General features: G+C 41.0%; 1 protein-coding gene across 9 annotated transcripts in view; it reads right to left on the reverse strand.

Moving 5' to 3' along the window:
- Positions 1-3: 3 nt before the first annotated feature.
- Positions 4-27,561, reverse strand: part of LOC109854357 — a 28,736-nt gene continuing 1,178 nt past the window's right edge. Inside the window, exons 1-15 of one of the 9 annotated variants that reach the window (XM_020427369.1) lie at positions 24,531-24,580; positions 23,750-23,881; positions 16,391-18,152; positions 15,988-16,150; positions 15,657-15,863; positions 3,712-3,829; positions 3,441-3,572; positions 3,098-3,121; positions 2,754-2,786; positions 2,409-2,600; positions 2,116-2,232; positions 1,952-2,025; positions 1,711-1,729; positions 1,148-1,156; positions 916-1,009 (exon numbers count right to left, since the gene is read on the reverse strand). In XM_020427369.1, the coding sequence (XP_020282958.1) occupies positions 1,001-1,009; positions 1,148-1,156; positions 1,711-1,729; positions 1,952-2,025; positions 2,116-2,232; positions 2,409-2,600; positions 2,754-2,786; positions 3,098-3,121; positions 3,441-3,572; positions 3,712-3,829; positions 15,657-15,863; positions 15,988-16,150; positions 16,391-18,152; positions 23,750-23,881; positions 24,531-24,542 (3,003 nt within the window). In that variant the 5' untranslated portion in view covers positions 24,543-24,580 and the 3' untranslated portion in view covers positions 916-1,000. Of the gene's footprint in view, positions 1,010-1,147; positions 1,157-1,710; positions 1,730-1,951; positions 2,026-2,115; positions 2,233-2,408; positions 2,601-2,753; positions 2,787-3,097; positions 3,122-3,440; positions 3,573-3,711; positions 3,830-15,656; positions 15,864-15,987; positions 16,151-16,390; positions 18,153-19,513; positions 19,880-23,749; positions 23,882-24,530; positions 24,581-26,887; positions 26,946-27,561 lie in introns of those variants that run through there. The other 8 variants (XM_020427370.1, XM_020427371.1, XM_020427372.1 and 5 more) reach the window with 8 other exon arrangements.

A 27,561-nucleotide genomic window follows, 5' to 3' on the forward strand; every position in this document is an offset into this window, starting at 1 on the left:
TTCTCTAATTTTTTTTTTTTTTTTTTTTTTTTTTTTTGCGCTTGAGATCACAATGACAACGCGGAACAAGCAACACCTGTACTTGCGCGCTTGTAATCGCAACGTCGCCATAAAAATATTATCCTTTCGAGAATAAATGACGGATTCACTTTAACGTTTTCTCTCACATTTCGCGATAAGTACAACAGCAAATTATATTATAGACGAACGCGACGTCGTTATGCGTTACAGGAACTTCGTGGCGTGCAGAAAACTAATTACAAGAGAAAGGACAGCGATGGGACGCGAGATCGTTTTTTGTGTTTGTTTTGGACATTCGAATCGGTGACAAGTGAGTGAAATGAAATACTGATACAACTGGATAAATTAAACTATTTTATAACGGTGCAATTCAACAAAAAAAAAACAAAATGTTAACTTACATGTAATGTGTAATTTATATAAATTATTCTCGATACAAAAACTCCTGGATACGCAGCGGTCGTTTTGGATTATAACGTCACATCAACTTAAAAGTTCTGCACATGGCGAAAAGTCTCAAATGAAAATCTGCAGAAAAGAGTCATAGAACGAACGATTAAATTCACAATTAAAGATTATTTATCAAAATTGTCTGATCTTCGAAGATTCGAACGTCCGAAACGTGAGAAACTTTATTACACGTGGAGCATGCTGCTCGAGCACCGCTATTGTGTGTTGTTAAAACCGAAGCTTCCTAGGTGTTGGTATAAGGGACTTGACCGTATTTCCTTCTATCTTTGTTTGATCGCATTGTTCCAAATCGTTCGAATCGCAAGGCGGTTTCGTACAATCCTTCGGCTTGGTGGGCGAGCCGGACACGCTCTCCGACGAGTGTCTTCTCGCGTGCGCGCTGACACGTCGTGTCGGGATCTGTTCTTGACGGAGTCTTAACGTATGAGGTAAACGTTCGGTTGGCTTGCGATGGCTCCCGGCGGAGTTAAGCTCGGAGAGCAGCGAGAGCCGCTGATGGTCCGACGAGTCACTCCAACTGCAAGATAATTATCGAGAAAGTTGTCACCACAAGAAGATATATAATCAACCGAGATGCAAAAAAAACTAACGTAAAGTTAAGTGTAATTAAATAACTTGCGAGTCGTAAGTGTAAAGAATCATCAAACACACTCACCGCACATGGCTATTCAAGGTAGCATGAAACATTACGAATTTGTAAATCGAATACATCATCGCATCATATAATTGACAAATATCAAAGCTAACTTTAGTAATCAACTCTTGTAATAATTATATGTCTCGCTAATGATTGAGATATAAACAGTTTCTATATGTTACCACATGCCAGGAACATCTCGTTTTTTATTAGTAAACAGCAAGCAAAAATATGTACAGTCTACTCGAAAAAGATCGCCTACTTTTACATATTAACTCTTATATAACGAAAGATTAGGCTATTATTTTCAGTAATCACACACGCAATGTAATCGCTCGATTATTTTATATCTCGTAAATGAAGAAGGGACTCATCGGACTTGATGATAAGGGAAATAAAAAAACCAAAATAATTACAAGCTCGTTACGTAAGAAATTTCATGCAAAATAAATACACAATCATCAGTAACGAATGGCAAAACAAGTGCCACGAAGATAGAACAAATGCATGAATATCAGGGCGTTAAATGCAGATAGGAGCACATATCCCAATAGCAAATCACACAGACTGACGCACTCTACCTTCCCGATCCTGAAGCTGCTTCATGTAGAATCAGCCGAGAGACCAGAGCAGCAAAAAGACATTTATTATATTTATGACGCACGTAATAATGACAACAAAAAAAAAATCTTTAAAATACGATCACGATCTTATATAAGAAATATATTAAAAAATTAAACAAATATTTGTTTTAAGTATATATCTGGAGAAACTGTAGTTGACACGAACATCTCGAACTAAATATATAACAGTAACTCTCACCTAACGAGAGGCCCCATGACACCATCCTGCGGGAGTGATTGCAAGAGCGAAGGCCCCGCCGACACCGGACGTATCTACGGACGTAGTCAAAAAAAAAGATTCTTTCAATTTTATGCGGCCACACAAAACAAGATAAAAAATAAATAGTGAATATGAAGCGATACCTTCTCTGTCTGCGTAGCGGCGTTACACATGTCCACAGAGGAAAGACCGTTGTTATTGCGCGTCGATAAATTCTGAGCGTCGCCGTTCTTAGGTCCTTGAAGTTTCGCAAGTTTTTGCTGCGAAATTTAACATTCGACACCGTCAATTTCATGCGATTATCAAAGAGAAAGAGTGTTTTGTGAATATTACACATATTAGGAATGAATTTACCGATAATGTTCCGTTCGAGCGAGCTTTTTGCACAGAGTGTGGATACGATTAATCGCGCGATGGAATTTACCTCGTTATTTACCTCAAGTAACTCGATGGTGCGATCCCGCAACTGTATGGTGCGATCTCGATCTTCCACTTGGCCCTGAAGGAATACAACCTGTCTTCTCAAGTCCGTCAATTCGTCCGCGATGCTGCTACCGCCGCTTCCCGGTGATGTGCTCACGTCAGTGGTACCAACTCCGCTCTCGCTCAGGTTACAGAAGAGGCCATTCTGTGAAAAATTTTTGTCGGCCCGACAAATTTTTTATCGTTAGTTTTACTTCAATCGAGAGTAAGATTTGAAAACAAAACATTCAAGTTATCACGAACTAAACTTTTCTTTCAAACGAATTTCTCTCTTTTTATAAAAGACAAAAGTACCAACCTTCAAATTGTCGAATGGATTGAGAGTTTCTTCCTAAAAATTGATATCGCATATTAGTAAATTGTACATTTATTTTCAATGTTTCTATATAATAGTTTCTATATAATTTATATATAAATTATATGATATATATATATATATATATATATATATATATAAGTTTTATTTATTTTTTAATTTTTACTAAACCCATAGATATGAAAATATATGTATACATACATATAATGAAAAAAAAAATATATATATATAAGCATACGATAATTAAAAACTAATAATATAAACATGCGTGGGGGAGATGATATAAATTAGTGACAAAAAATGTAAAGAAAATCAATGCAACGTACCCTCATCAAATCGTTCTCTCCTGACTTGAGATGTAAAATCAGGAAGGACGACGACAAAAATGAAAAACAAAAAACTTCGTGTTAATAAGAAGACAAAAACATCGCGTGTGTGTATGTGTGTGTATGTGTGTATGCGCGTGTGTGTGTGTATGTAAGTAATTGAATGACGCTTGCGGTCGCGCGGATGTGTGGATGCAAAACTGTAACTCAAGTTGCTTCATTTTTCGACACAAAAACTATATATAAAAATGCAAAACACGTATTTTTTCATTGCATAAAAGCGACATGCGAAATACAGTGAGAAACTGGAATGAAGCAAACGTCGTCGCGTGCGTTTATATACCTCCTGAAGAACTCGTTTGAGTTTCAGAAGCATCGTCTTTATCGAGACAATGTCCTGAAACATGTACTGGTACGTTCCACGATCTATCCTGAGGCTCGCCTCGTCTCCGGAATCGATGCACGGGGATGAAGCCTGCGCGAACAAAAAAAAAGAAATATCAAAAAAATTATTACACAGAAATACGGCAAACGTATATGTAAGTTATATGTAATTAAAGCTTAAGACCACTTGTAACGAGAAACATGTTGTGTTATAAAATCGCACAACTTACATTTCCCGATGTTCTCATAGGACTAGAAACTTGTCGGTTGCGCATGTTGTCTAACGAGCGCGGTGACTCCGTACCGGATCTGCTGCGTAGCAACCTTGACATCCTGTCACTTCCGATTCTGAAACAAAAGCGGAGATCCCTCATATTACCATCACGCGAGAAACTCTCAGGATTTTATAAAAAAAATCACATTGTCTATGATGATACCATCGAAAGTTAAATTTTCTTCATCAGTGGAATTGAGTTAAGAAAATTAATACGCCACATGTATAAACAAAAAAAAAAAAAAAAAAAAAATACATATATGGCAAGATACTACAATAGTGAATGTAATACAAGAACTTCTAAAAGAAGAAACCACTTGACAAGGATGCAGGAAGCGACAGATTTACGCATTATCGCGAGTCTCATCTCATCATCGCGGTCACGCAATGATGAGAAAGAAGAAAACGCGCGTAGGGGAGCTGTTTAATCTCAGTCACCGCCTCGCTATCATGTGTGTCTTCTCTCCCTGCGCTATTCGGAAATATATCTTAAGAGACACAGACTCCGTTTCCCGAAGAGATAGAGTACCTTCCGGAACTATTCTTGGCTCGCGGTAGAACTGAGGAGGAAGAAGAAGCCGCGCCGCCGTTGGCACCGACGACCTGGCCGCCGCTGCTCGTCGGCGCCCTGGGCTGCCGCGGCGGCGGCGATCCATTCGTGGGCGTCGAGCTCTCGGACGAGAGACCGGAATCGCGTCCATCCTCCACGGTACCGTGGTTCTCCAGACTCGCGTGGCCGACGCGAACGCGCGACGCCGTTGGCAGGCCGCTGGTGCGCCGCTTGGCGCCTCTCGAGCTCTCGGACGACGAGGATGCCATCCTCCTCCGGCGTAGACGACGATCGCGTCACAGAATTTCGTCGTCCGTCTCTGTCGTCTGACAGTCGCCCCCCCTCCCCCCCCTCACGAATCACATCGGTTCGCGACAATATCAAACACACTCTTGGCGATCTTTTCTCACTTTAAGTTTCTTTTTTAAATTTCCTTTCCACTCTCTTTTGTGATATATTGTTTTACACACGTGTGCGTGTGCGTGTTGTTAAATTCAAGTTCTTATTTTCATTTTTCAGAGACAATATTTTTCCATCTCATTCTCTGGAACTGTGAAAAACTTTGAAAAAAAAAAAAAAAAAAAAACGGTCTGTCAAAATCAGAAAAGATTTTAATGTTACGCGCGACTGGAAACTTTTTTGTATACGAAAGTGACATCTCGTAGTGACGTATACTTGCGAGAAGTCGCCGAGACTTATCGCCGGTGAGTTTCATATGTGTGCAAGAATGTAAATAGAGAATGAAACTCTCGGACAGAGAGGGGCATATTTAGCTTTGCGGAATTAACGGACCGCGGTGTTACGGAGTCGCGGAGGGTGAAAAGAGAGAAAATTCGCGACGCGACGCGGTGAAGAACGAAGAGAGAAAAGCGAGCGAGCGAGCTAGCAGGGGATTAAATGCTAGAGATCTAATGAGAGATACGAGCAGGCGATGAGTAATTCGGCGAACACGCGGTGTTGTTACAATCACTTTCGTGAAACGCTCGTTGCTTTTTTGCAATCTTAATTACGTCGTTCCGCGACGCAGTTCTCGCGGCAAGTTCTTACGCAAATTTCAATCGGAAGCGCGCGCTTCCCTTTTTTTTTTTTTTTCAAAAGGACACATCGCGGTTACAATCGTCAATAATCCGCTGTACGGGATAATGACGTAAGTCGAAACCCAAGGATCGACTATGCGAGAACGTGAAAATGAAGCGCGCGATCGACACAAATAAAAAAAGGAGATAAAAAAAAAAAAAAGATCCAGTGAACACGATACACAGATCGATCTTAAGATCGTTGCTCGAATAACGGTAACGCAATATTATTTTGCGGATTGATTGACGAGACTGCGGTCGTTTACATTGTAAAATTACGGAGACACAGTTAGGCGCGCTAGAGAAGAAATTAAAAAAAAAAACAAAAAGCGTTATTTGTGTTTCACAGATTTTATTTTTTTACTGGATACTTAAAATTCTTCTCTCTATCTCTCGCAATTCTCACACAGCGTCGTCTTCGCGCGAACAATTCTGACTTCTAATTCTTTTGTCACAGCGATTCGCGTTCCTACCTCTTTCCTGATCTTTTCTCTTCATTTTCACAACAATGATATCTCATGCTTGAAAGAAGTTGAGTCATCCTTCGCCGAGTGAAAGTTATTCTTAACGAAATAAATATTGCAGAACGCACATTTCAGAATTGTTTCTATACGGTCAGTTTGTTTCTGCGACGCCACAATAAATGTGAACGCGAATCGGGTTATCAATTAATTATTCATCAATTCAAAGAATGACGAGCTATTTCCAACGAGAGATTATAATCGTACGTATTCTTCTTCTTGTTCTCGATATAATGAATTCTTAAATATCGCGTGCGGTCTAAATTTTGACATTTTCCAAAAGTAGCGCATCGCGTGAGCGAGCTTATGCTAATCTCATCGATTTCGCGCACAGACTCTAGTCGCGGAGTGTCAGATGATCAATTTTGATTTATCGCGGGAAAATTAATCCTCACGGAGAAGAGAATTCTTAAATGTCGTGTACGATTGTTGGAGGGGTCTTTTGCGTGTTGTTGTAATGCACATAGCGCGCATTTTAACAAGCCGCACTCTCCGGCTGGCTAATAGTTTACACGACATCAATGACGCACGAAGAAAAAAGAACGGTCGGGAATAAAAGTTTAAATAGCACACCGACCGAGAGAACGAGAGTTGCGTCTTTTTAATTTTTTTTTTTTTGGTTTTTATTACCTGAACTCACGCTTAATCAAACATAAATGTTTGCGTACGTCATCCTCTATCGTAAGAGAGTCGCAGAAGGTTAAAAACAAAAATCGTCGTTTCTAATCGGATCATTGACGTTTCCAAGAGAACGCCGAGGTTATTCTCTTAAGCCGATCCGAACACACGAATGTCACTTCTAACACTCGTAACGCCACAACGGTATCTATTTTTTTTTTTTTTTTTTTTTTTTTTTCAACAATCTCACTTCCGAATGAGAAAAGTTAAAACGTCGACGTGCAAAAGATAAAAAGTGAGGCGTCCGCTCGCTGGCGTCGCATCGAGGCGTCTGATCGACGCGGAGCGGCGTCGCGACGCGCGGCGATCGACAGCGAGAGTCCGTAGCGAATGTGAGCGACGCACGTGCATCCACGCGAAAAATCGGCACCGTCGTCGTCTCGACGGGCGAAGCGCGACGTTCACCAGCCGGTTCACACCGAAGTGACTTAACGCCGACCGACGACCGGCAGACAGGCACAAGGATCGCGAAGGATCCCTCCGTCCGAGGGATAACGCGCTTTTGAAGCGCGTGCGCACCTCGCACTACGGCGAAGAGCTCCGGTTCGATACCACCGTCGTGGTGGCTGACGAAGAGCGGCGAAAGAGGGAGAGCGAGAGGAAAGCGGTCGCGCGGAGCTAGGGAAACGCGCGGTAGGGGAAAAGCAGCTGCGAGAGAAACAACAGACAAGACAGAGGTGGACACAACCAACCAGGGTGGGGATGATAATGTAAAAAAGCTGCGGAAGCTAAGTTGCGATAGCGAAGTTTGCGATAGTTTTGTCTTCCTTTTCCCGGAGGGGATTGACCACCTCGTGGTTGAAAATGTCTTTCTTTTTTTTTTTAAGCTGCTCTTCCTGCTCGTTTGTTTTTGTTTGATACGTTAGCGAGATATACTGCGCTTCAACATGCGAGGAAGAAGACAGACTTTTGTTAAAATTAACGTAACTCGTGCCAACGACTTAAAAATTTCGTTTATCTAAATCGAACAAATCGAAGATCTTTTATCCACACCGATATTTGCCTTATCATCGGGTTTAACTTTGCCTTTGTGAGACTTTAATTTTTTTTTGAAACATATAAACACTTGTGTGTGAATCACTCCGCGCGTTTTTAAAGATGATTATTCTTATCGGCCGTATCGCGCGCGCGTCTTATCCTAACTGTGACTCAAGTGTTCGGTCGTCAGCAACTCTTTTTTATCCAAGCGTAAGAAAGAAAATTGCAGCGAACTTGTGGCGCTGCTATTGTCGGCGGACATCCGACGCGCTTGAAGCGCTAAAACAAAAATTATTCGCTCAAAGACACTTTGCCGAATTATTAATTGATTTTGTAATTAAAAAAAAATTTTCTTTTTTATGATTCTATTATTACCGGGAACAATTTTTTGTTCGAAAAATTATGGTATCAGTCAGACAGTAAAGGAATCCGCGTTCGCCGCAGATTCGTCTCCGCGAACGCGCGCGATCAATACTCCAGCTGGCTGCCCTTCGACCCTTAAACACGTTCACTCTCGACGGTTCGCTTCGCAATTCTCGCTCTCTCGAACGACTTTGCCGCGCCGTCGACTTGGCGCTCCAGCGCCGTGAATCCGGGATTTATGAGGCTCTGAATTTTCATTCCCGACGATATATCCCAGGCACGCTCTTTGCGCCCCTTTCCCGAGCGGTCTACCGGAAAGCAAACGCACCCTCGGGAAATTTTTCGCTTTTTCCCTCTCTCGCCAAGTTCATCCCCTCGACTTCGGTCTGCTCGCTTTTCAACAATGGAATGGTTTCGCGGTTTCCCGACGCGCGGAGAGACTAATTAAGGATTTTTCCCGACGTTTTTCCGCTTTTGTTTTAATCACTGGTTTTTTTTTTTTTTATTAATCGACTTGTTTAAAATTTTTTAAAGCGAGAATAAATTTTCTCTTCGCGTTTTCAAGTCGCTCTGCGGGAGTTTTTTTCCGAGAACTTTTAAAGTCCCTCCTCAAGGACTTATCGGCGGCACTATTTTCTGCCGTCGACTTACGGCGAGTTTATCGCTGAGAGATGTTTAGTAAATAGACCGAAAGAATTAACCGTTATATACGTGGTAAAACCGTGGTTGCATCGAGTAAAGTGCTTTCCGCTACGGCAAGCGCGACTTATCCGAAAATGAAAATTGCCGCGCGATCGTTCGTTTCTCTCTTTCTCTCTCTCTCTCTCTCTCTGAGAAAACAAATTGAAATGTTAGCTCGAGAAAAATGTATCCGATAAAAACAGATATTGTGTTTGTCTCTTTTTATTTTTCTGTCATTTCTATTCGAAACTTTTTTGTCGCAAATCGCGAGACTTCTTCTTCTTTTCTCGCGCGAGAAGTCTAAAAATTCGCGCGCAACAACACCTGCGCGCGAACGACGGAGGAAAGCGGGAGAAAAATATCAATATACGGCTAACTAGTAACGCTCTGATTAACGATAAGATCGCCGAAGACTGAGGTCTTCGAGTTGTTGTTACACCAGACACATGTGTCGATCAGATTTCCGGTTACCTTCGACTTCAGTCTTCTCAGTCCGTCGCCGCGCGACTGAAAAAAAAAAAACGACGCAGTTCACGCCGCCGCATCTATCGAATCCCTTTTATTTTCCACCCCGAGTGAATATCGATTTCACTTCGTTCATTCTTCGCGACGCGCGAGAGTCTCGTTACATCACGTGGATGACTCCGTCCGTCATAGTCGCGGTCCAGCGAAACCGGTTTGTGTGTGTGGTTTGCGAACGGGTTAAAACTGCGGTTTTTTTTTTTTTCACGACAAGGTTGCAGCGGACGACGAGAATTGACTTCCTTCGCAATATTAACCCTCCGTGACCCAAATTCGATCTCGCGTGCTCTGAGACTATTAAAAAACGCTAGGAAGATAGATGCAAAACTATCAATTTTTACCTCACCCGCGATATGATTGTGATTTCGCTCGAAACTAAATGGCGAAAGATAAGAGATGAATCTCACAAAGTCACTGATGAACATTTTTTTTTTTTTTGAGACTCTTATTTTTCTATCTCATACGCCACCAGTATCAAGTTACAAATTGGAGAAGCAACAATAAATCTTATAAATAAATTTTTTCATGTAGTCGAAATAAGTTTGTGATAATTTCTTTTTTTGTTCGGAAATGTAACGCACAGATATTAAAATTATTTTCGCAGATCAAATCTTGTATATTGCAATTTTTGGTAAAACAAAATAATAAAGTAGAGAAAGAGAGAGAGAGAGAGTTTCTAAAATATTTATTAAAATCTAACAATTCCACCTGTTTTGTTAAATTCAAATGGTATATTATTACGACCCGTATATCGCGCGATGGAGATGAAATAAAGAACAAAGCAGTCTCACGAGAGGAAGTGTGTTTTTAATAATGCAATGGAGAATCGTACGCTTTTACAATATTACGCACACATGAAGGAAGACAAAAAGTACGTAAGTATTACAATTCATGCTCATTATGCTTCGCACCTAATTTCCATGATCTGAAACTAGTCGGCACGTGTTTTTTTTTTTCTTATCCGCCTTACGTTGTTTGTTCTTACAATTTATACGAATATATGAGAGAGTACACAGTTTTTTTTTTGGATATAAATTGGATACAAGTACCGAAACGGTGTACAAAGATTTTGCTTTTTTCTCTAAATAAATCAATTTTGTCACAAACAAATCGACATTGAGTTTACGAGGAAATATTTGTTTGAGGGGGGGGGGGAGATATTATGTAAATAATAAAATAGCGAAAACCAAACATCGAAGATGAGAAAGTACGCGAGAGAATCCGCGAAAGAGGACATTGTAAATGAAGGAGAATAAAGATAAGTAAGAAAAGGACGAAGAAGTGAAAGGAATAAAAGAGTTCAACGAGCTATTGTTCGAAGTTTAGAATGGTGACGATATTATTTTTTTTTGACGTACTATACTAGATAAACGTACGTTGTATTTAAATATATGTTTTTTTTATTGCGCGTCGATATAATTGCGATTCTCCGCATATGTGTGTGTGTATGTGTGTGCGCGTGTGTAAGTGTACTACGGTTTCAAAGATGCATATATATAATCGCAGAGAGAACGCTCTTCAAGCCTCTTCATAATGCTTCCCGACATATTCCCTGCGCGTCTAATATTGAAGGAAAAAACAATATTGTACGCTATTTTAGTTCCGCAATCCGATGTGGAACTAAATAAAGTTCGCGCGTGTTCAAAGAAACACGCTTATCTAAAGCTGTGCTGCCGCGCGAGAGAAGAGCTATGCTTCAATTTCTTTACAAGCGAGGTGTCCATTTTAAATAAAAGACTGTTGTGTGCTTATGTACGCGATAATCGTATTTCTCTCAGTTGTTTATGCACCAAAGGGTCGTAAAATTGAATGTAATAAAATAACGGCAAGTACATATCGTGTATCGGGGGATTGGGAATGAGCGATAACGCGAGGAACATTTCGTGGGTGCGTGGTCACAGCGGAAAAATAGAGATAAGCTCCCACAAGGCTGTGGGAGGATCAAGAGAAGCAGATATTTCGCTAAAAACTAAACGACAAGAGAATTGAAAGATCGGAAGATTTTCAGGAATGTGAAAGAATATTCTTTTCGAATTTATACTTCATTGATAAAATTGAGAAAAACAAAGAAAAGAGAGAAGGGAGGAAAAAAGAAAGAGAGAGAGAACGTAATTCTATTCTATCTTAGTGTCGCGTATTTCTACAGCCGTCGCGTTCTCATTCTTCACGATGAGAACTCTAAAACAGGAGAGATGTGTGACATCGAGATGACATCGAGATGATTTAATCAACTCCGTTTCATCAATTCGCAAACGGAAGACCGCTCTCGCGAGCTACGCGTCTACGCCTAAACAGCTGCTTTCTATAATGCCACGAGTGTATATATATATATATATATATATATATATATATGTACGATTAATTAATACTTTAGTCACAATGGAAGTTCTCGCGGATAACCCCGGACCGATTATCCTCTGCGTGCTATATCTACATGTTAAGTGGTACTAATAGTTTATCGCGTTTTTAAAAGTGATGAGACGGCCGTTGAAGGAGACGGGAGATGGAAGGACTAGATTGCGTCTACTTGTGCGGAATGGGAGTTTTGCGTCGGAAGTGTCGGGTTTGTTTTTTTTTGTTTGTTTGTGTTTTTTTTTTTTTTTTTTCTTAAATGGTGCTTTTGAATCGCGCAACAGGACGACAAACTTTGGAAGGACTCGACTCTTTTGACCATCGTACTGGAAAAATACGAAATTGGAAAAATAATCTCTATCATCCTCGCTATTACGTGTTCTCGCCACCGCATCCGCATTGTGTGTATATTTACGATGTCTCGATGTATACACATCCGCGCTAAAGATTGTGTGTGTCCATTTTGTGTAAGAGAATGAAGAACCGCTTTTTTTTTTCTTTCTTTTTCAATTCAAGCGGCTCACATGTAGCGGGGCGCACACATTTCTCTCGGTGGGTTATAATTCTATTATATTATATCAGTTATACTATACCTCGACTACACCTCGATACTATATACTTTGAAAATTAGTAATCTTGCGACTATACGATAAGGACGCTTTTATCTTTAGTCTCAAGAAGTTGCTTAATATATATTTTATGTATCGTGAAAAAATCACGTTAAGCCATGTTGTATCCTTTAGATTATTCGTTTATAGATGAAAGAAAGAGAAATAAATCAATGAGATGTAGGTTCGAGTTTAGGTTCGCGAGGATTAGAAAACTAGTACCTTTGAGGTAGCACCTTTTCTCTTTTTTTCGCCCAAAACGGGCTTTTTAAGAAATTCTTGTTGGGTGGGATGGGATAATTGATTAATAGTGTGTAGTCGTTATTATATAAGGTTCTTCTCTTAGAGCAGATTATAAAGTTTTGCTCCGAAAGCAAGAAAAAAGACGCGTAACGCAGTTGATAATTTGAGGAACAAAAACAAAAACAAAAACAAAAAAAAAACGACAACAAACGTCACGCAAAGTCTCGTCAAAATAGCCACTAAAATTTATATCTACAAATTTTTACGTCAAAACGCATAAAATTATTTGACCGGAAAAAAATCACATATAGAAACTGATAATAATAATAATAATAATAAATCGCGATATTAACACATTTTGCGAGAATAAAAATTCTCTGAGTCACATTAACTTTATTATTTATACGTAACTAAATTTTTGGTAACTGTTATTGCTAAACTAAAAATATTCCACAAGTCACTCCCTTCTAAATTGTTTTCCATATATCCCTAAGCAAAAAGTCGCAAGCGCATAACCATAAGTTAGTTAATGTTTTTCCAATTGCACAACAACCGTATGCATTTTATTTGGTAATCCTCGCTCGAGTTTTCCAATCACCCCGCTTCTCTCTCATTCTTGGGCAATGTCTGTTTGTTAAGTCATGAGTGGTTGCGCGCGCGTCCACGCTCAGGTGAAATATAAATGCATCTTTTCTTCTTACACGGTGAAAGTAGTTTAGTTTATTTATTGTGCGCGACTTAGATGTTTTTTTTCAACATCTTCACCGGTAGAAATCAGTTTGAGGCAACTAGCTGTGAGTGTGCGAATATAAAATTTATTTTTTTTTTTCTTTTACGTAACGCAACCACTCACGAATAAAACTTGCGCCTTGTGTAATCATTTATATCGTTACAATGTCTCGGTAATCGGCTGCGTGCGGTTATTGGATTTGCTTAGTCGACATTCAAGGGAGGACCGGCGGACTCCGCTCGCTAGTTAGGGTATGTCAGCTGGTAGTAGTCTCCACCCGCGGAGTCCTCATCGGGGATTTGCAATTGCTTCACCCGTTTTACTAGCGCGCTAGAACACAGAATACTGTCGCTGAATTGTGGCGTCTCTTGTGGTGACGGATGCGAGCATTGTTTTTTTTTTTTTTTTTTTTTTTTCGTTTTTATTTCGTATACAAGCACAAAGGAGAGAGGAAATAAGACTATCGCGCACGTTTACGTCTTGCACGTTAAGCCTGATGGGGAAGAACAAAATAGTATATAATCTGATGAACGAGATCAATTGATGTATCGCTAAGTATTCGCAATACGTTTTTACTTAAAACTCTCGAGTGCAAAAGTATCACAAATTACCAGCAATAAATCACAATTTCAGCCCACAAATCAATTAAAATTCTTTTTTTCTAGACCTACACATATTAGCAAACATTGTTCAAAACGATTTTGCGGGAAAATCTAGCACCTTTGTTCGAACGCACATTAAGACCTGCTGAGCACTAATCATTTTTTTTTAATGAAAAAATGAAACGAAAAACGCTGACAAAACAGGACAAGTACGAAATGTCACGTCTCGATGAAAGCTTCAATAATATCGGTCAAAGTCAAACGAAATGGGAAACTATAGGAAAGGGAGCGATAATTCGAAGGAGAGAGAGAGATAGATAGATAGATAGAAAGAGAACACAACTATCACAAGAATTTCAATATGTAGAAATTTTTTCTCGTTTGTTGAGAAAGCCACCGAGTAAAACAGAACCGTCGACGTAAAAGAGAGTAGGCTGTTATGCGCGTGCGGCCATGACGTACTCGAAATTTATGGCAATTTATGACAGCACACTTTTATTGTTTTAAGCGCGATACAAAAAAAAAAAAATGTGTGTTGTCTCTACGGTACAATATTACCCAAAGAACGTTGTCGTTTTAATTAATTATCAGAGAAAACATATAGAGGAGAAAAGAGATGGAAAACTATATAGAAACTTATATATAAATACGCGTTTGCGGTCTTTCCGTGCGTGTGGATATTGCGATAACCAACTTTTTTGACTCTCTCCATAGTTTTTAACATTGTTTGTGTGTGAAACTCTAATATCACAATTAGCATTATTGTGTTATTGCGTTTATTAGTTAATAATGATATGCACAATGTGGAGGACACAAAAAAAAATTTCGCTTCCTCTCTAAAGACTTTTACTAAATTATTTATCGCTCAACTGAAAAAAAAAGATCATTCTAAAAGACATGTATCTGCGGAATCCGGTGCATACGAAAAAATATTAATATATGTGCGCATAAAAAAAAAGTACTATTAAGTGTATCATAGTATAAGTGTATTAGAATATAAGAAATATATATATGTAAAGCTGAGAGACAGAGAGAGAGAGAGAGAGAGAGAGAGAGAGAGAGATCTCGAATATTACACACTAATTTCTTATATAACTTTTACATTTTATATATTTGGCATTCACCTTTGCAGAATTTTTTTTACACAAGACATGTGACATACAAACAATTCAGAAAGTCATGTATAACTGATTCATGTGAAAATATTGTTTGCGTATAGTTACAATAGAAGCACAGAGCAAATACATATCAATCAATTCAGTGCTCGAGTGGACACATCTTTGACACATCTGATGTCTCCTTTTTTTTTTTTTTGTTGTATAAAATGCATATTATCGACTACTCAAGTATATCACAGCCATTGATCAAGGTACCTTTTCAATCGTCCTACGTAGTTCACTGTTTTTTTTTTTTTTTTTTTAATTAAAGCCTCTGCTACAATGTCTACCTACTTTTTCAATTTCTACACTTCGTACTACTAGTTTCTATTGGAGAATTCGATCGAGACCGCATCAAACCAAAATACTGTGCAGTCGGGATTACGTTGCAATCGCCATTACATAATCGCGAAAGAAAGATTTTTGATAATATATACGTATTTGATTGAGACACAAAAAGAGATCAAATATCTAAGCGACACACACAAATGTGAAAAAGCACATAAACAAAAACAGAAAACAATAGAGTTATCGGTACGTCGAAGTACTTTATCAACTTTAATCTACATATAAAGGAAAACAAGAACACTGACATGTACGGGAAGCAATATCGTCTGTTCTTAAACCTCGTTCACTGAGGAGAAGAACGTCTTTGCATAATCTACATATCATTTGCAAGTGCAACGTCACGCGTTGTGACTCTAATCACACAGTAGTAGTATATATATACTACGTTACTATCTCCAACCCCCGAAGAAGCGTCGTGCATCACGAAGTTTTTACGTTTCCGACTAAATGCAAGCAAACAAGGTAAAAAAAGAAAATTATGCAAATACACACCCAGATTCGCTGTTGGCCTGATTGTTATTGATGCCCGCTGTGCTGTTGATGGAATTGTTATTGGCGCAATTTGAATTTGCCTCCTCCTGCATATGCGCGGTGCTCAGCAATGAACTCCACTGTCTCATCACTTCTTCTCCCTGAGCTTCCAATTCGGAAATTATGGTGGCGTCATCCAGCTCGTGCAACGCGGGATTGGAATTTAATCTGATTTAAAATATCATAAAACAAACATGTTGAGTGAGACGACAATGATATATATATATATACTCTCTATATTTGCACTAATGACTTTGCTTATCATTATACAAGTTATTAATTTAATGCTAACCGCTGTTGATCCTCGTAAGAGCTCGCGTCGCTGCCGTCGTAATCCAACATTAAATCATCTGAGGCGATGGATTCGCAAGGTGATAAAGTGTCCACGCTTCCTGAACGATGTAAACGCTGTCCGTGATGAGGACTATTCACCACACCTTTGACGTGAGCACCGTCTATAAACATAAATCACATACATATAAATGTATACGTGTTTAATAAACTAACTATCAAATATATCTCATGTCTCAAAAAACTTTCTATAAAAAATTATCTGTTTTTGTTTTTTTTTGTTTTAAGTCTCTTAGTCAAGAATTATCTTTTGTTAGAACATTTCAATGAGAACTCATTTATTCGCGGATGTGCTGTTGGAAAACACGAGAAATCTAAAAATAGTATCATAATACGGTACTCACTCATCTTAGAGCTCGTCTCGATTAGAGTATGGCTATTCTCGGTGATTACTTCTCGGCTCCCCATTGCGGACTGTGTTTCGATTCTGCCTCTTGAGTTGTTGTCATCGAAGATCAATCCAGGCTGATCAGCGATCTCGTCGTCGAAGAATTCTCTACCCTCGGACAAGCTGAGCGAGTTGGAGGCATTCGTCGGCGTGCCCGGACTGTCGTCTTCGAGGGTGTTATCCGAGCGCTCGTGCACGTGTTCCTCATCTTTCTTGGAGGGTTTTCCGTCTGATTGAGTGATGCTAGCGGTGGGACTGTCGAATAAGCTGTCGACCGGCGAAGTTTCGTCGTCTATCAGAGTGGTCGTAGTTGCGGCGGCAGCGGCAAACGCCGGATCTTCGATGGTGAGCAATACCGATCGCAATGTGTTCTTCGGCGTCGCGTTGTTCTTCGCAGCGACGGTTATTCCCTGCGTGTGCTGCGTAATAATCGAATTGGAACGTTGACATTCGTCGCTGGAACTCAATGAGTATTCGTCCGCCATAGCCTCGCCATGACCGTACTCCGGATCGTCTGAACTGGGCGGACTGAAGTCTGACTTGATAGACGGAATCTTTTCCGTGCGCGATCGATCTTTATAAACTTTTTCCTCGCTCAGACAACCCTCATCATAACCTTCTGAGGATGTGGTGGACATTGACGCGGTCGAGTCGGTGTATCTGTTGTCTTTGTTGACAATTCGTTGGTACTGCGTGGCTCGCTCGCGAACGAAACCGGTATTCAAATTGACCGCGGTGTTTGCGAATGACTTGGGCAATGGAATCACTGAGATTTCAGTGACTGTACTGTCGTCGTCCCGAACGTCTCTTACATCAAAGCTCTTTCCGTTCACAACCATACGTAGATTTCTCGGTCTGCCAATGCCGCGTCTTCTCAGTGATCCTTCATCCATATAATCGATCGATCTAATTCTCTCGTCTTCCAGACCGGCCGCCTGGCTGCTGACACCCGAGTCCTCGGTCATCGAGCCCTCTTTTGAACTGGACGAACCTTTCAACGTTGACGTAGATATCTTTCTGCTCTGATTCGCGGCTGTCTTGGCGATCTTGGGGTTAGAATCGGTCACTCGCACAGCGTACTGTGGCAAGGGTAGATGACTGGTGTGCAGAGTGTACCTGCCAATCGGTTCCGGAATGCCTGAGACTCGTCGGTTCGTGTCCGCGTGCTGCGTCATTGAATTACTATTGACGCCAGTATTATAAGTCGCGTTGTTCGACGGTGACGGGCGAGGTTTCGCAGGCGCCGTCGTGCTGCACAGATGTTGCGGCGCGACTCTGTTCGGCTGTTGCTTCACAAAATAATTCTCCGGTTGCTGAGGAGGTTGCTGTTGTAATTTCTCTTGATTGTAATGACTGATGCTGTGACTGTTACAGATGTCGCCGACCTTGTTGGTAAACCTCTGCGGCTGTCGGTAACCGAACCGATTGGTTCTGACGCCGATTCCATCCTTTTTCGGCGGTGCCAGTCGCGGTGTCGATCGGCCGGATGATGAATTGTGAATCATCGTGTTATCGTCATCCGTAATCCGTCTGCGATCTTGCTCCGGGCCCGCCGATTTTGATCGTGGATGTAACAGACTCTTCTCGTTGACCGCTGTGGACGCGTAGTTCGCTATCGGCATCGGTATTCCGCTGGCGGGTCGTCGCCGGAAGCCGAAGGACATTGCAGTGCCGCGCGTGTGCGACGTGCCGCGCCTCGAAGAACCCCGTAAGTCGTTCTGAAACAGCGAGAAACAACAAGTTTATCGTTAGATCGTAGTCTGTGAGCGCAAGAGATAAAAGGAGGAGGAGGAAAGATAACGGAGCGAACGATAGATATGCGGAGGAGAAATTAATTAAAGTTAAGATTAATGAAATCATTTTTCTCATTTGACTGTTTTTCTCGCAAAAATTATTTTGTTCGATTAATAATTCTAGCGTTGATTTTTTGCTCGACTCTTTTCGAGTCAATAATAATTTCGTTTAGTTTGTGCTATATTTCGGAGTTGTCCCAGAGAATGCGCATACGTACCACGCGGTTTCGGGGCCTGAAATTCACACACAGCCGGATTTCTGCGTGTTTTCCCGGCTGCAACAATATTAATCGATAATCCTACACAGTTGCACGGCGTTATATAACGACGCCGAGCCGATGGCGCATCCCGCCGCGAGTAAAGCTCTCCGTTTGAAACAATATGCACGCGAACAACGCATTGTTCATTGTTATCGAACGACTGGCAAACAACAACGACGACGCAACACCAACAACAGCTTTCTCGTGTGTACGTGGCTCGACTAGCCGAATGTCGTTTTGATCCCGTCCGAGCCATCACGCACAGCCGCGCGGCCAAACCCCCATTTGAACTCCAGAAATAGAGTAACCGAGTCGGCGGCAATCCGACAAATCTGGGGATTGCGTTCGCGCCTCTCGGGCGCGTCTCTGTGAAGACGCTCGGGAGCGCCTTGATTCATTTTCGCGCTCGACTTTTGCGAAAGGCAAAAGGGCAGCGTTTCGGTCTAAAATCGACCGAATGAAAGACGTTTGATTCGCATTAAAAAAAAAAAACGCGTTTGTGTGCAACGTTTTAAATACGTACACTTAAATATATACAAATTTTTATGTAACGAGCGTAAGAAAGATGAGACAAGACGAATTCGAACGTAATCTCAAATTCGATTAAGTCATTAGAGAGAGAGAGAGAGAGAGAGAGAGAGATAAGTCGCCGATAAGGAAACATTTCCTAATCTACTCTAAACACTGGAACTTTAAACAACAAAATCTTCAAGCAGAAAAAAGTGAAAAACATTGTTGATAACATTGCGTCATTCGGTGCAATAGATTTCTCTCGATAGATTTTTCTAAAAAAAAAAACTCTTTCATTTTTATCTTCCTTTTTGTAATTTTGAAACACGGTCAGGATCAAACCGGCACTTCGACACCACATGAACGGGGGAAGGGGGAGGAGGGTGACACGTTCCCATCGGCAACTTTTTTTGTTTAACAGCTCGCGAGAGGAGGATTCTCGACGAAGGAGAGTGGAACGTCTCACGTATCGTATGTGGATCTTGACGATCGCACACGGGCGTGTGCATCCCTTACCGCAACGCCGGTGCCCTTTTCGTTCTCCAGCGAGTCCTCCTCGCATCTCGTGCTACCGTACCGGTACTCCATGACGGTGTGCGTTGTTCCGGGCCAATGTCACACACACACACACACACACACGGTGTTCCCTCGATCGATCTCTCACGGGAATTTGACGTTTTCGTCGAAGCTGCGTCGAGCTCACATCGTCACATGTGGTTTGTTTCTCTCAACCGGCGCGCGATGATGCGAAAAATGCGTTATCGTTGAGAAAAGCCGCGCGAAGAGACAGCGCAGAAGAACCTCTCCTTCGGGATACGTCACATCGTAAAGAACGACGTGCGATGCCCGCGCGACGTCGAGGCGCAGAAACGCGCGGCCGCGCACCGACGTTTGCCGTCTTCGTCCTCGTCCTCGTCGTCGTCGTCGTCGTCGTCACCCCCGTGTGTGCCTTCGTCTTTGTTCTTCCTTCGTCGTCTCGCTCGCTCTCGCTCGTTTTCGTCGAATGAGCTTCGATGTAAAAGCGAACACGACGGAATCGATCCGGCCGTTTGCGCCGGCGTCGCAACGTCGCATACACAACGACGGCGTAAGAGGGCTGATTTTGCGGATGCGCCCCCGCGCGCGCCTAGGTCTCTCCTATCCTCATTGTATATAGAGGGTGTCTTGACGCAGAAGCGAGAGGGGGTGAATGCGTGAAGTCAGTCTTGCGCGTGGTTCAACTTCAACTTCTTTGTTGCAAATGAAACTATCGTTTTCGAATGTCACAGCACTTGTGGGAGCTGCACGCGCACATTGGCTTTGTTATCTCTATTTATCTCTACACTGAGAAAAAAATACTATTAACTCAACTAAATGCGTTTCAGTTGAGTTTCAGTTTGTTTTATCTGAAATATCTTGTTTTTTTTTTTCATTCAAGCATATGGTAATAAAGATAACAAATTCGTACAAGTTGAATTAAACACAATAGTGGTAACGAACATATTTAATTCGCTCAAACCATGAATTGTTTTGTCGAACGTTAAGTTGTGATCAATTTCAAATAAAAGATACTGTTAAAAAAGATGAAATAGGCAATTGTCATTTACTTTAATTGAATGTAATCTGAATTTCTTTGTACCAAGTATTTTTCATCTAATCAAACTGTTTATTTTTATAAGCAGACAAAATATTGCGTTGTACATTCAAAGTTGTACCTGTATTTAAGCAAATTATAATTTTGTTAAAACAACTAAATTGTCTTTCGGTATAAACCTAAATTATTATATATCTTTATTATTATATATCATTTGAGTGTTAAATCTGAGGAGATTCAAATGCAAGCAATCCACTGAAGATGACTGAAATATATTAGTCGAAACGTCTGGACAAACAATATTGTGATTATTTTACTGCATTCCATCCTGCAACCGGTTCTTACAGCCCTTTGATTATCTCGAATTTGATATTATATATCTATTGAAACGTGATATCTTCTTAACATTAATCAATATTTCATTTGACAGCCCGTGTGACCCGCTGCATATAGTTGAATCAAATACTATTTTGTTACTTCAACAACTTTTGTTTCTCAGTGTAATTAAATACCAATTGTATCTACTCACGCGTTTACACGCTCTTTGGCGAATATATGTATATTCTTTTTGCAAGAATCAAATCAAAGAATTATTTCGCGAAGCAAAAGTCACGTTTCCACGTGTCCGTGAGTGAAATTTTTCCTCCTCCTCCTTTCTGTTCCGAATCGATTTCTCTGCACGTCACGACACTCTAACGTACCATCTTGCAATCTTGATGATTCAGCGACCGAGTTCGACGCATTAAATGGTAACGCATCATTGTTTTATCAGTCGATTGTGTTCGAAGTTTGCGACGTAATGACGATTACGTGAAACTTCTGTGACAAAGCGATTTTTTGTTTTTCGCAGAAATGTGCAACGTGTTATAACGTTTCCGCCAGTGAATCAGATGATATACAAGTCGGCGATATAAATATGATATAAATTTCCTCCCTCGCCTCTCTCTCCGTAACAAATCTTGTAATTCGTTAACCGTTCACGCGCATTCGCCGTGTTTGATTTATCAATTGCTCGAAAAGATTGTTCGATACGCGAAGAAACGATCGGAGGTTTTCCAATCTCCGCGCAATATATAAGAACTCTCTTCTCGCGAGATATTTCCCGACACAAAAAAATGATGTGGAATTTTTCATCTAATTCCGTATAATCAACTTCGCGACGCACCTTATCGTTATCTCGCGATAACGTTAGTTAGCGTTAATAACAAAAGAAGAGACATTTCGCGAAAGACAGACTTTGTCGTTTCGTCCATCGCGCGAGTTTTTGAACTCTCTCACGCACAGATACCTTCTTGCGTGTACGCAGCAGTCTATTCGCGTATATACAACCTTCGAAAGAAGAAAGGTGCTTCCGCTGTAGATGTACAATCTCGACGAGATAGAAGAACTTGATCTCCGGGGCGCCTAACGAGACAGAATATTACATATATATATACATATATCGAGGAACACAATGAGGAGAGAGAGAGAGAGACGCGACGACGCTCGATCGGGAGCAAGCGCGATCGCGCCGTGCGAATCGACACAACCGCGGAAACGCGCGGAAAGAGAGGAGAAAGAAGAACAATGGGAAGAGAAAAGCACGGGAGAGCGTAATAATCCTCGGGGCGATTTCTCCTTCTTCACACCTGAACCGTGCGCATACACGCGACCGTTGGGTGCCGGGCGTCGTCGCGTTTTTAGAACCTCACGGTTTCCGGCCGGGCGGCGCGACCGCGTGACGGCGAACAATAGAAAGCAAGGCGTCTTCCGCCGAAGCAAGAATCGGACGCGTGGCGTGTGTATCCGAACAAATAGGGTATTACCCGTTATCGCGCTTTGTTTTCGAAAAAGACGAGAGTTCATTTACGCGCGAACATAAGCAGCGCAAAGCGAATTACCCGTTGATGATTTCGTCGAAGAAACCGCGCAAGTTATGTTACAAATTAGCGCAAATTAGCGGCTTGTTGAACGACAATTTGGCCGTAAATCAATTTTCACTCATGTCTCACGGACTAATTATAATTCTCGAGACAATATTGTTGCGCGAGTAATTAGAGAGACACTGGGTGCTGTTTTTTTTTTTTTTCTATAAAATTTATTACAGGTACAGGTTTTTTTCGTTGCGTCTCGCGCATCGAGAATCACGGAATCGAGCGCGAGGTTCTCAACCTCGTAATTGCGTTTAAACGTAAAAAAAAAAAAAAAAAAACACGAATTGACGTGTTTATCGCATCACGTACGAAGATAATTAATTCGTTCGCGAATCGCGTGTGAGAAAGTGAACGCGTGCTGAAACGTTGAAAGCGGATACCATCGATATATCTTGCTCCGGCATTCTCGATGGTTAATAAAAAGCTTTCTTAATACACATTAATACGCTCGGGGTGAGCGTTCGAGCGTGCCGAGAGTTAAACTTTCTTGTAAAAAAAAACGTCGTTTGAAAGTGCGGATTTCAATCGCAAATAATCGCTCAAGACACAAGAACGGAAGATCAGCGCGACGCTAATTACAAATCTTTTTCACGTCGTTAAATAAGAAAAATACAAATCATGTGAGAAAAAAAGTGCGTGAAATTCGCGCGCGTCTTCTTCAAACGAAACAAACGGAGCGAAGCGATTGAAAAGTTGTTTGCGACAGACTCGAGCGATATATACGCTCGCGATATTTCCGCGGGTGAGACGATACCGTTGCGGGTAGGAATCATCGTGGTTGAGGAAGGGCGTTGAACTTCGGACGCAGCCTTCGGCCGGTCGTCCGTGCAATCAGCTAGATTTTCCAACGCTATAAATGTAGGTGCCGCGCACGCACACGTACCTGAGAGTTTACGTGCACGTCCACGCGGTGCCACCGGTGAACAATTGCGTAAATACAATAACGGAGGAAGTCGGAGGGACAGAGTTGAGTGAACGCGACCCGCGAGGCCGAAGAATAGGAACTCGAGAACGACGTGCGCGGGTTGAGCGCACGGACCTTGGGGGGTTCAACGTCCATCGAGATGATAAGAACTGCTGAGGAAGAGCGAAGTTTTTTTTTCACACGTGCTTCTCAGAGAATTTTACGCGCGTAATAAAATTACGTAGTTTTTATTTACGCGCCAAGTCTCGCGGTGTCTTGAACATAAATTGTTTCCAATTGTTTCTCCGCTTCCTTTGAAGGTTGAAGAAAACTGCGAAACGAATTTCGCAGCTAGCTCTCACCTGTTTCTGGGCCTTGTCCATGATACGGTACGAGGGCGAGTTGTGATGACCGGATGCTGCGACGACGGCGCCCGCCTTACGAGACACGCATTGCCCCATATAGATCCTCCAACCTTGTCCCAACGCCGAATGCTGTCGAAGGCAAAAAAATATCATTGCTAGTTACTCGAGAATTTTCATACGGTTACGCTGTAAATCTTTTTTTGAAAAAGAAAATGTTAGAAAGAAGATAGAAAAAAAAAAAAAATCAAAATAGGTACGCGAGTAGTAGTAGACAAATTAGTAGACAAGGTTTTGTGTGTGTCTATATATATATATACTGCACGCTCGCACGTCGTACCGACACATATAGCGGAAGGAGTTAAACTGCGCGTGTAATAGTCATTATCCCGATTGCAGACACCTGCCTACCCATTCACCTTCGTTAATATTTCACTTGGCGGTCGACCGACGAGGCGGCGTGAAAAATTAATCTTTATTCAATTTCTCATTGAGCGATTATATACAAAGAAAGAGAAAGATACAAGCTGCAAAATAGATTCGCAATATAGTATAAAATAATACAATTTTCAAGGTAACGAGAAAAATCGAAGAAATACCGCCACCATATTGTGTGTGCGTGCGTGTGTGTGTGTGCGTGTGTGTGTGTGTATAAGTCAAGAAAAAATTTTGCCAATCGATCAAGTCTATTCCCTAACCTATATAAGTCGAAAAGAGAAAATGCGCAAGAGTTAGCCAAGTGCGCGCACCGGTCGTGAGGCACGCTCTTGTCTATGATTACCTTTCGCGTCATGGCGCGCTTGCCGGTTCTCTCGATCCGCAGGTCACGAATTGAACTCACGTCCCCCTTAGATACGACCACGGACAGAATCATCATATATACAGAGTGTCCCGAAGAAGACGGAAACGGTATACGACGTATCGCGCAAGGTGCGCAAGAGGAAATGCGCTTTCGCAGAAACGTACTTTTTTTTTTGTTCCCACATGCGCAGAGATTTGTTTCGGAGCGTTCTGTATATATTAGATCTACCGGAAAGTTCTGTTTCCGTTTTTGGAATAAAACAAAATACAAATTTTTCTTAATTTTTCAAAAATGGGATATACAAATTGCTCTCACGCTGGCAAGAAATCCATTAATAATAATGGCAATTATATTATTTAATAAAGTTTATTGACGGTAAGAAAAATTTGTATTTTGTTTTATTCCAAAAAACGAACAGAACTTTCCGGTAGACCTGATATCAGATACATCACAGACATGTGATACGTATAAAACAGTCTGTCCCTTTATAATTACACACTTAGCTCGGAAAAACGTTACGACCCCGAAATCGATACTCGTGTTCGCGAAAGGAGATGTTAAATTCGGAGAAAATATATGGGACGCGCATTAAAAATATTCGATTCTCTCGCGCGCCTTTCTCCATTCTAAAATTTAGTACAGATCGAAGATAAGTAAAAAAAAAAAAAAAAAAAAAAAACACTATTCATCTGTACGTAATAATAAACGCGCCGTACTCGCGCATCCGATCTTTCGCAAGATAAATTACACGTGTGTGTGTATTAGAATATACCGTTACGTCACACATTAAATACCATTCATAATAGCGTTGCAAAATGAAAAAGCTGCTTATCTTCATTCGGGATCTTCATTATTTACGCGTATATATATATATACATATATATAGTCGCATCGCGCGCGCAAATAAATAAATTCCAGCGGATTTCCGACATCGATTTAAAATAACGCGCGATGATCGATTTTAAGAAAGTCGCACGATATATGGGAGCGCTGCACGGGAGGAAGAATTCGATTCCGCGCGAGCGCATCGCGTCGCGCACATAGGTGGTGAAAGGTAAAAGCCACGAGCGCCGCTCGAAACGATCTCCAAATGTGGGAGATGATAAATGGCACTGGCCCAATTTTATTCGAGAGCATTGCGAAAAAAAAAAAATTGTACGTTGTTTTTTTGCGTAGAAAACCGTGAATTTTCACGGTGAAAAATGAAAAATGACCGAAACTCTCCGGGGGAGGGGATTCGAAGGGAAGGAAGTTTGAACGGGGAAACCCGATCATCACGAAATGCCATTATTCCGAGAAATTATCTCGCGTGACGAGTGCGCACGTTGCGAGATGAAATATGCCTCGCTAACGAGAGGATACTTTGTACACGTTAGAGTTGTCGGTCTTTCCGTCGAGTTTCTTGTACTTTTCTCATTTCCATCTTTTTCTCTGTCTCTCTCTCTCTCTCTCTTTCTCTCTCTTTCTCCAGTGTGCAATTACATATCATACTGTTTCATCTCAAATGCGTGAAGCAAATGCAGCGAAAACAACAGATCTATTGTTTCGTAGCTCGTTAAGACCGCTTGTGTCTTTACACGCGGAAAATATATTCTACATATACGGTCGTTTGTTTTAATGCAGATCCGATCTTTTATTTACAAGCGACAGGTAGGCAATTTGTGTCTACGCCGGTCTTGTACTTCTCTCGCCATAAAACGTCTGGAATCTGACCTTTCTTGTGCCCCGCAGCTCTCGTGCGAAATTCTTACCGCTTACCGTTACCGAGAAATGTTGGCGAACATCGCCAAGCACCACGGAGATGATGTACACGTCTTTTTTTGCAAAATTTGAATTTTGTAATCAGTCGCTCGGCGTAACGTCGCGCCTTTTTGTGCACGTCGTCATTTTCTCGCGAGCGAAAAACAAATCTGATCGTCGCGCTCGAATATCCAACAATATTTGTTCTCTACACGTTTCTTTCGAAAAGTGACAAAAGTTGCTCGTTAATTTCCTTGCTTTCTGATTCTGTCATCATTTTTTTGTTTTGCCATCTCCGCGTATGCGGAGAGAGTTTGAAATCTCTTGACTATTTTGTTAAAAAAAAAAAAAAAAAAAAATATTCAGCGGAGAGAAATTTTTCTACGGAAATCGAGAGTAATAAGCAAATGAGAAAGAATCCGTGGAGAAATGAACGAGAAGAGAAAATGTGTGTGATTAGTAGTGCGCGAGAGAAACAGCTGCGAGAGGAAATATACAGCGTGTGCATGCACCTTTCCCCCGTTATTTACGCGCGCCTTTCGATCGGAATCCCGATGTGAATGACATTACCGTATTTTTGCGAGTTCCGTACTCACAGAAACGAAAATCCCTGCGATTTTATGCCTGGTCTGCCGGAGAGTAATCTCGAATACACTGAAAAAAAAATAATAAAGTCCTGCACTTTCATGCGAGAGAGACATTTAAGAGATTCACCGTCTCTCTCTCTCTCTCTCTCTCTCTCTCTCTCTCTCTCTCTCTCTCTCTTTCTTTCTTTCTAAAAGACGCGACGAAGAAATTTAACAACTGAACACTAACGAATGATATACAACAATATTATCGACGTCATTTTTGCAAACTATTAAATAAAGAACTTCATTATTACATTTATACACAACAACAACTGTGCTTTGACTCCAACTGCCTTACCACTTCTTAAAATTTTGAATATCTGGAGTTATCCGTTTTCTGATTTGTAATATTATCGACAATTTAAATATACATATGTAAAAAATCATTTTAATATATATATAAATATAAAATAACAGATGTATCATAAATAAATTATAAATGAACTGTAAATGAATTGTAAATGAATTATAAATGTATTATAAACGTATTAGTAATAATACATTTATAATTAGTACACCGAAAAAATTGTATTCTTGTTTTGAGGATATCCCACTTACTTTAAGTATATTTTATACTAAAATAGGCGCCAAGAAGAGTTTCTTATTTTAAGAGGAAAATCCTCTAAATAGTAATATTGATA

Source organism: Pseudomyrmex gracilis, unplaced genomic scaffold (assembly GCF_002006095.1).
Source record: "Pseudomyrmex gracilis isolate BER0280 unplaced genomic scaffold, ASM200609v1 scaffold_63, whole genome shotgun sequence".
NCBI lineage: Eukaryota > Metazoa > Arthropoda > Insecta > Hymenoptera > Formicidae > Pseudomyrmex > Pseudomyrmex gracilis.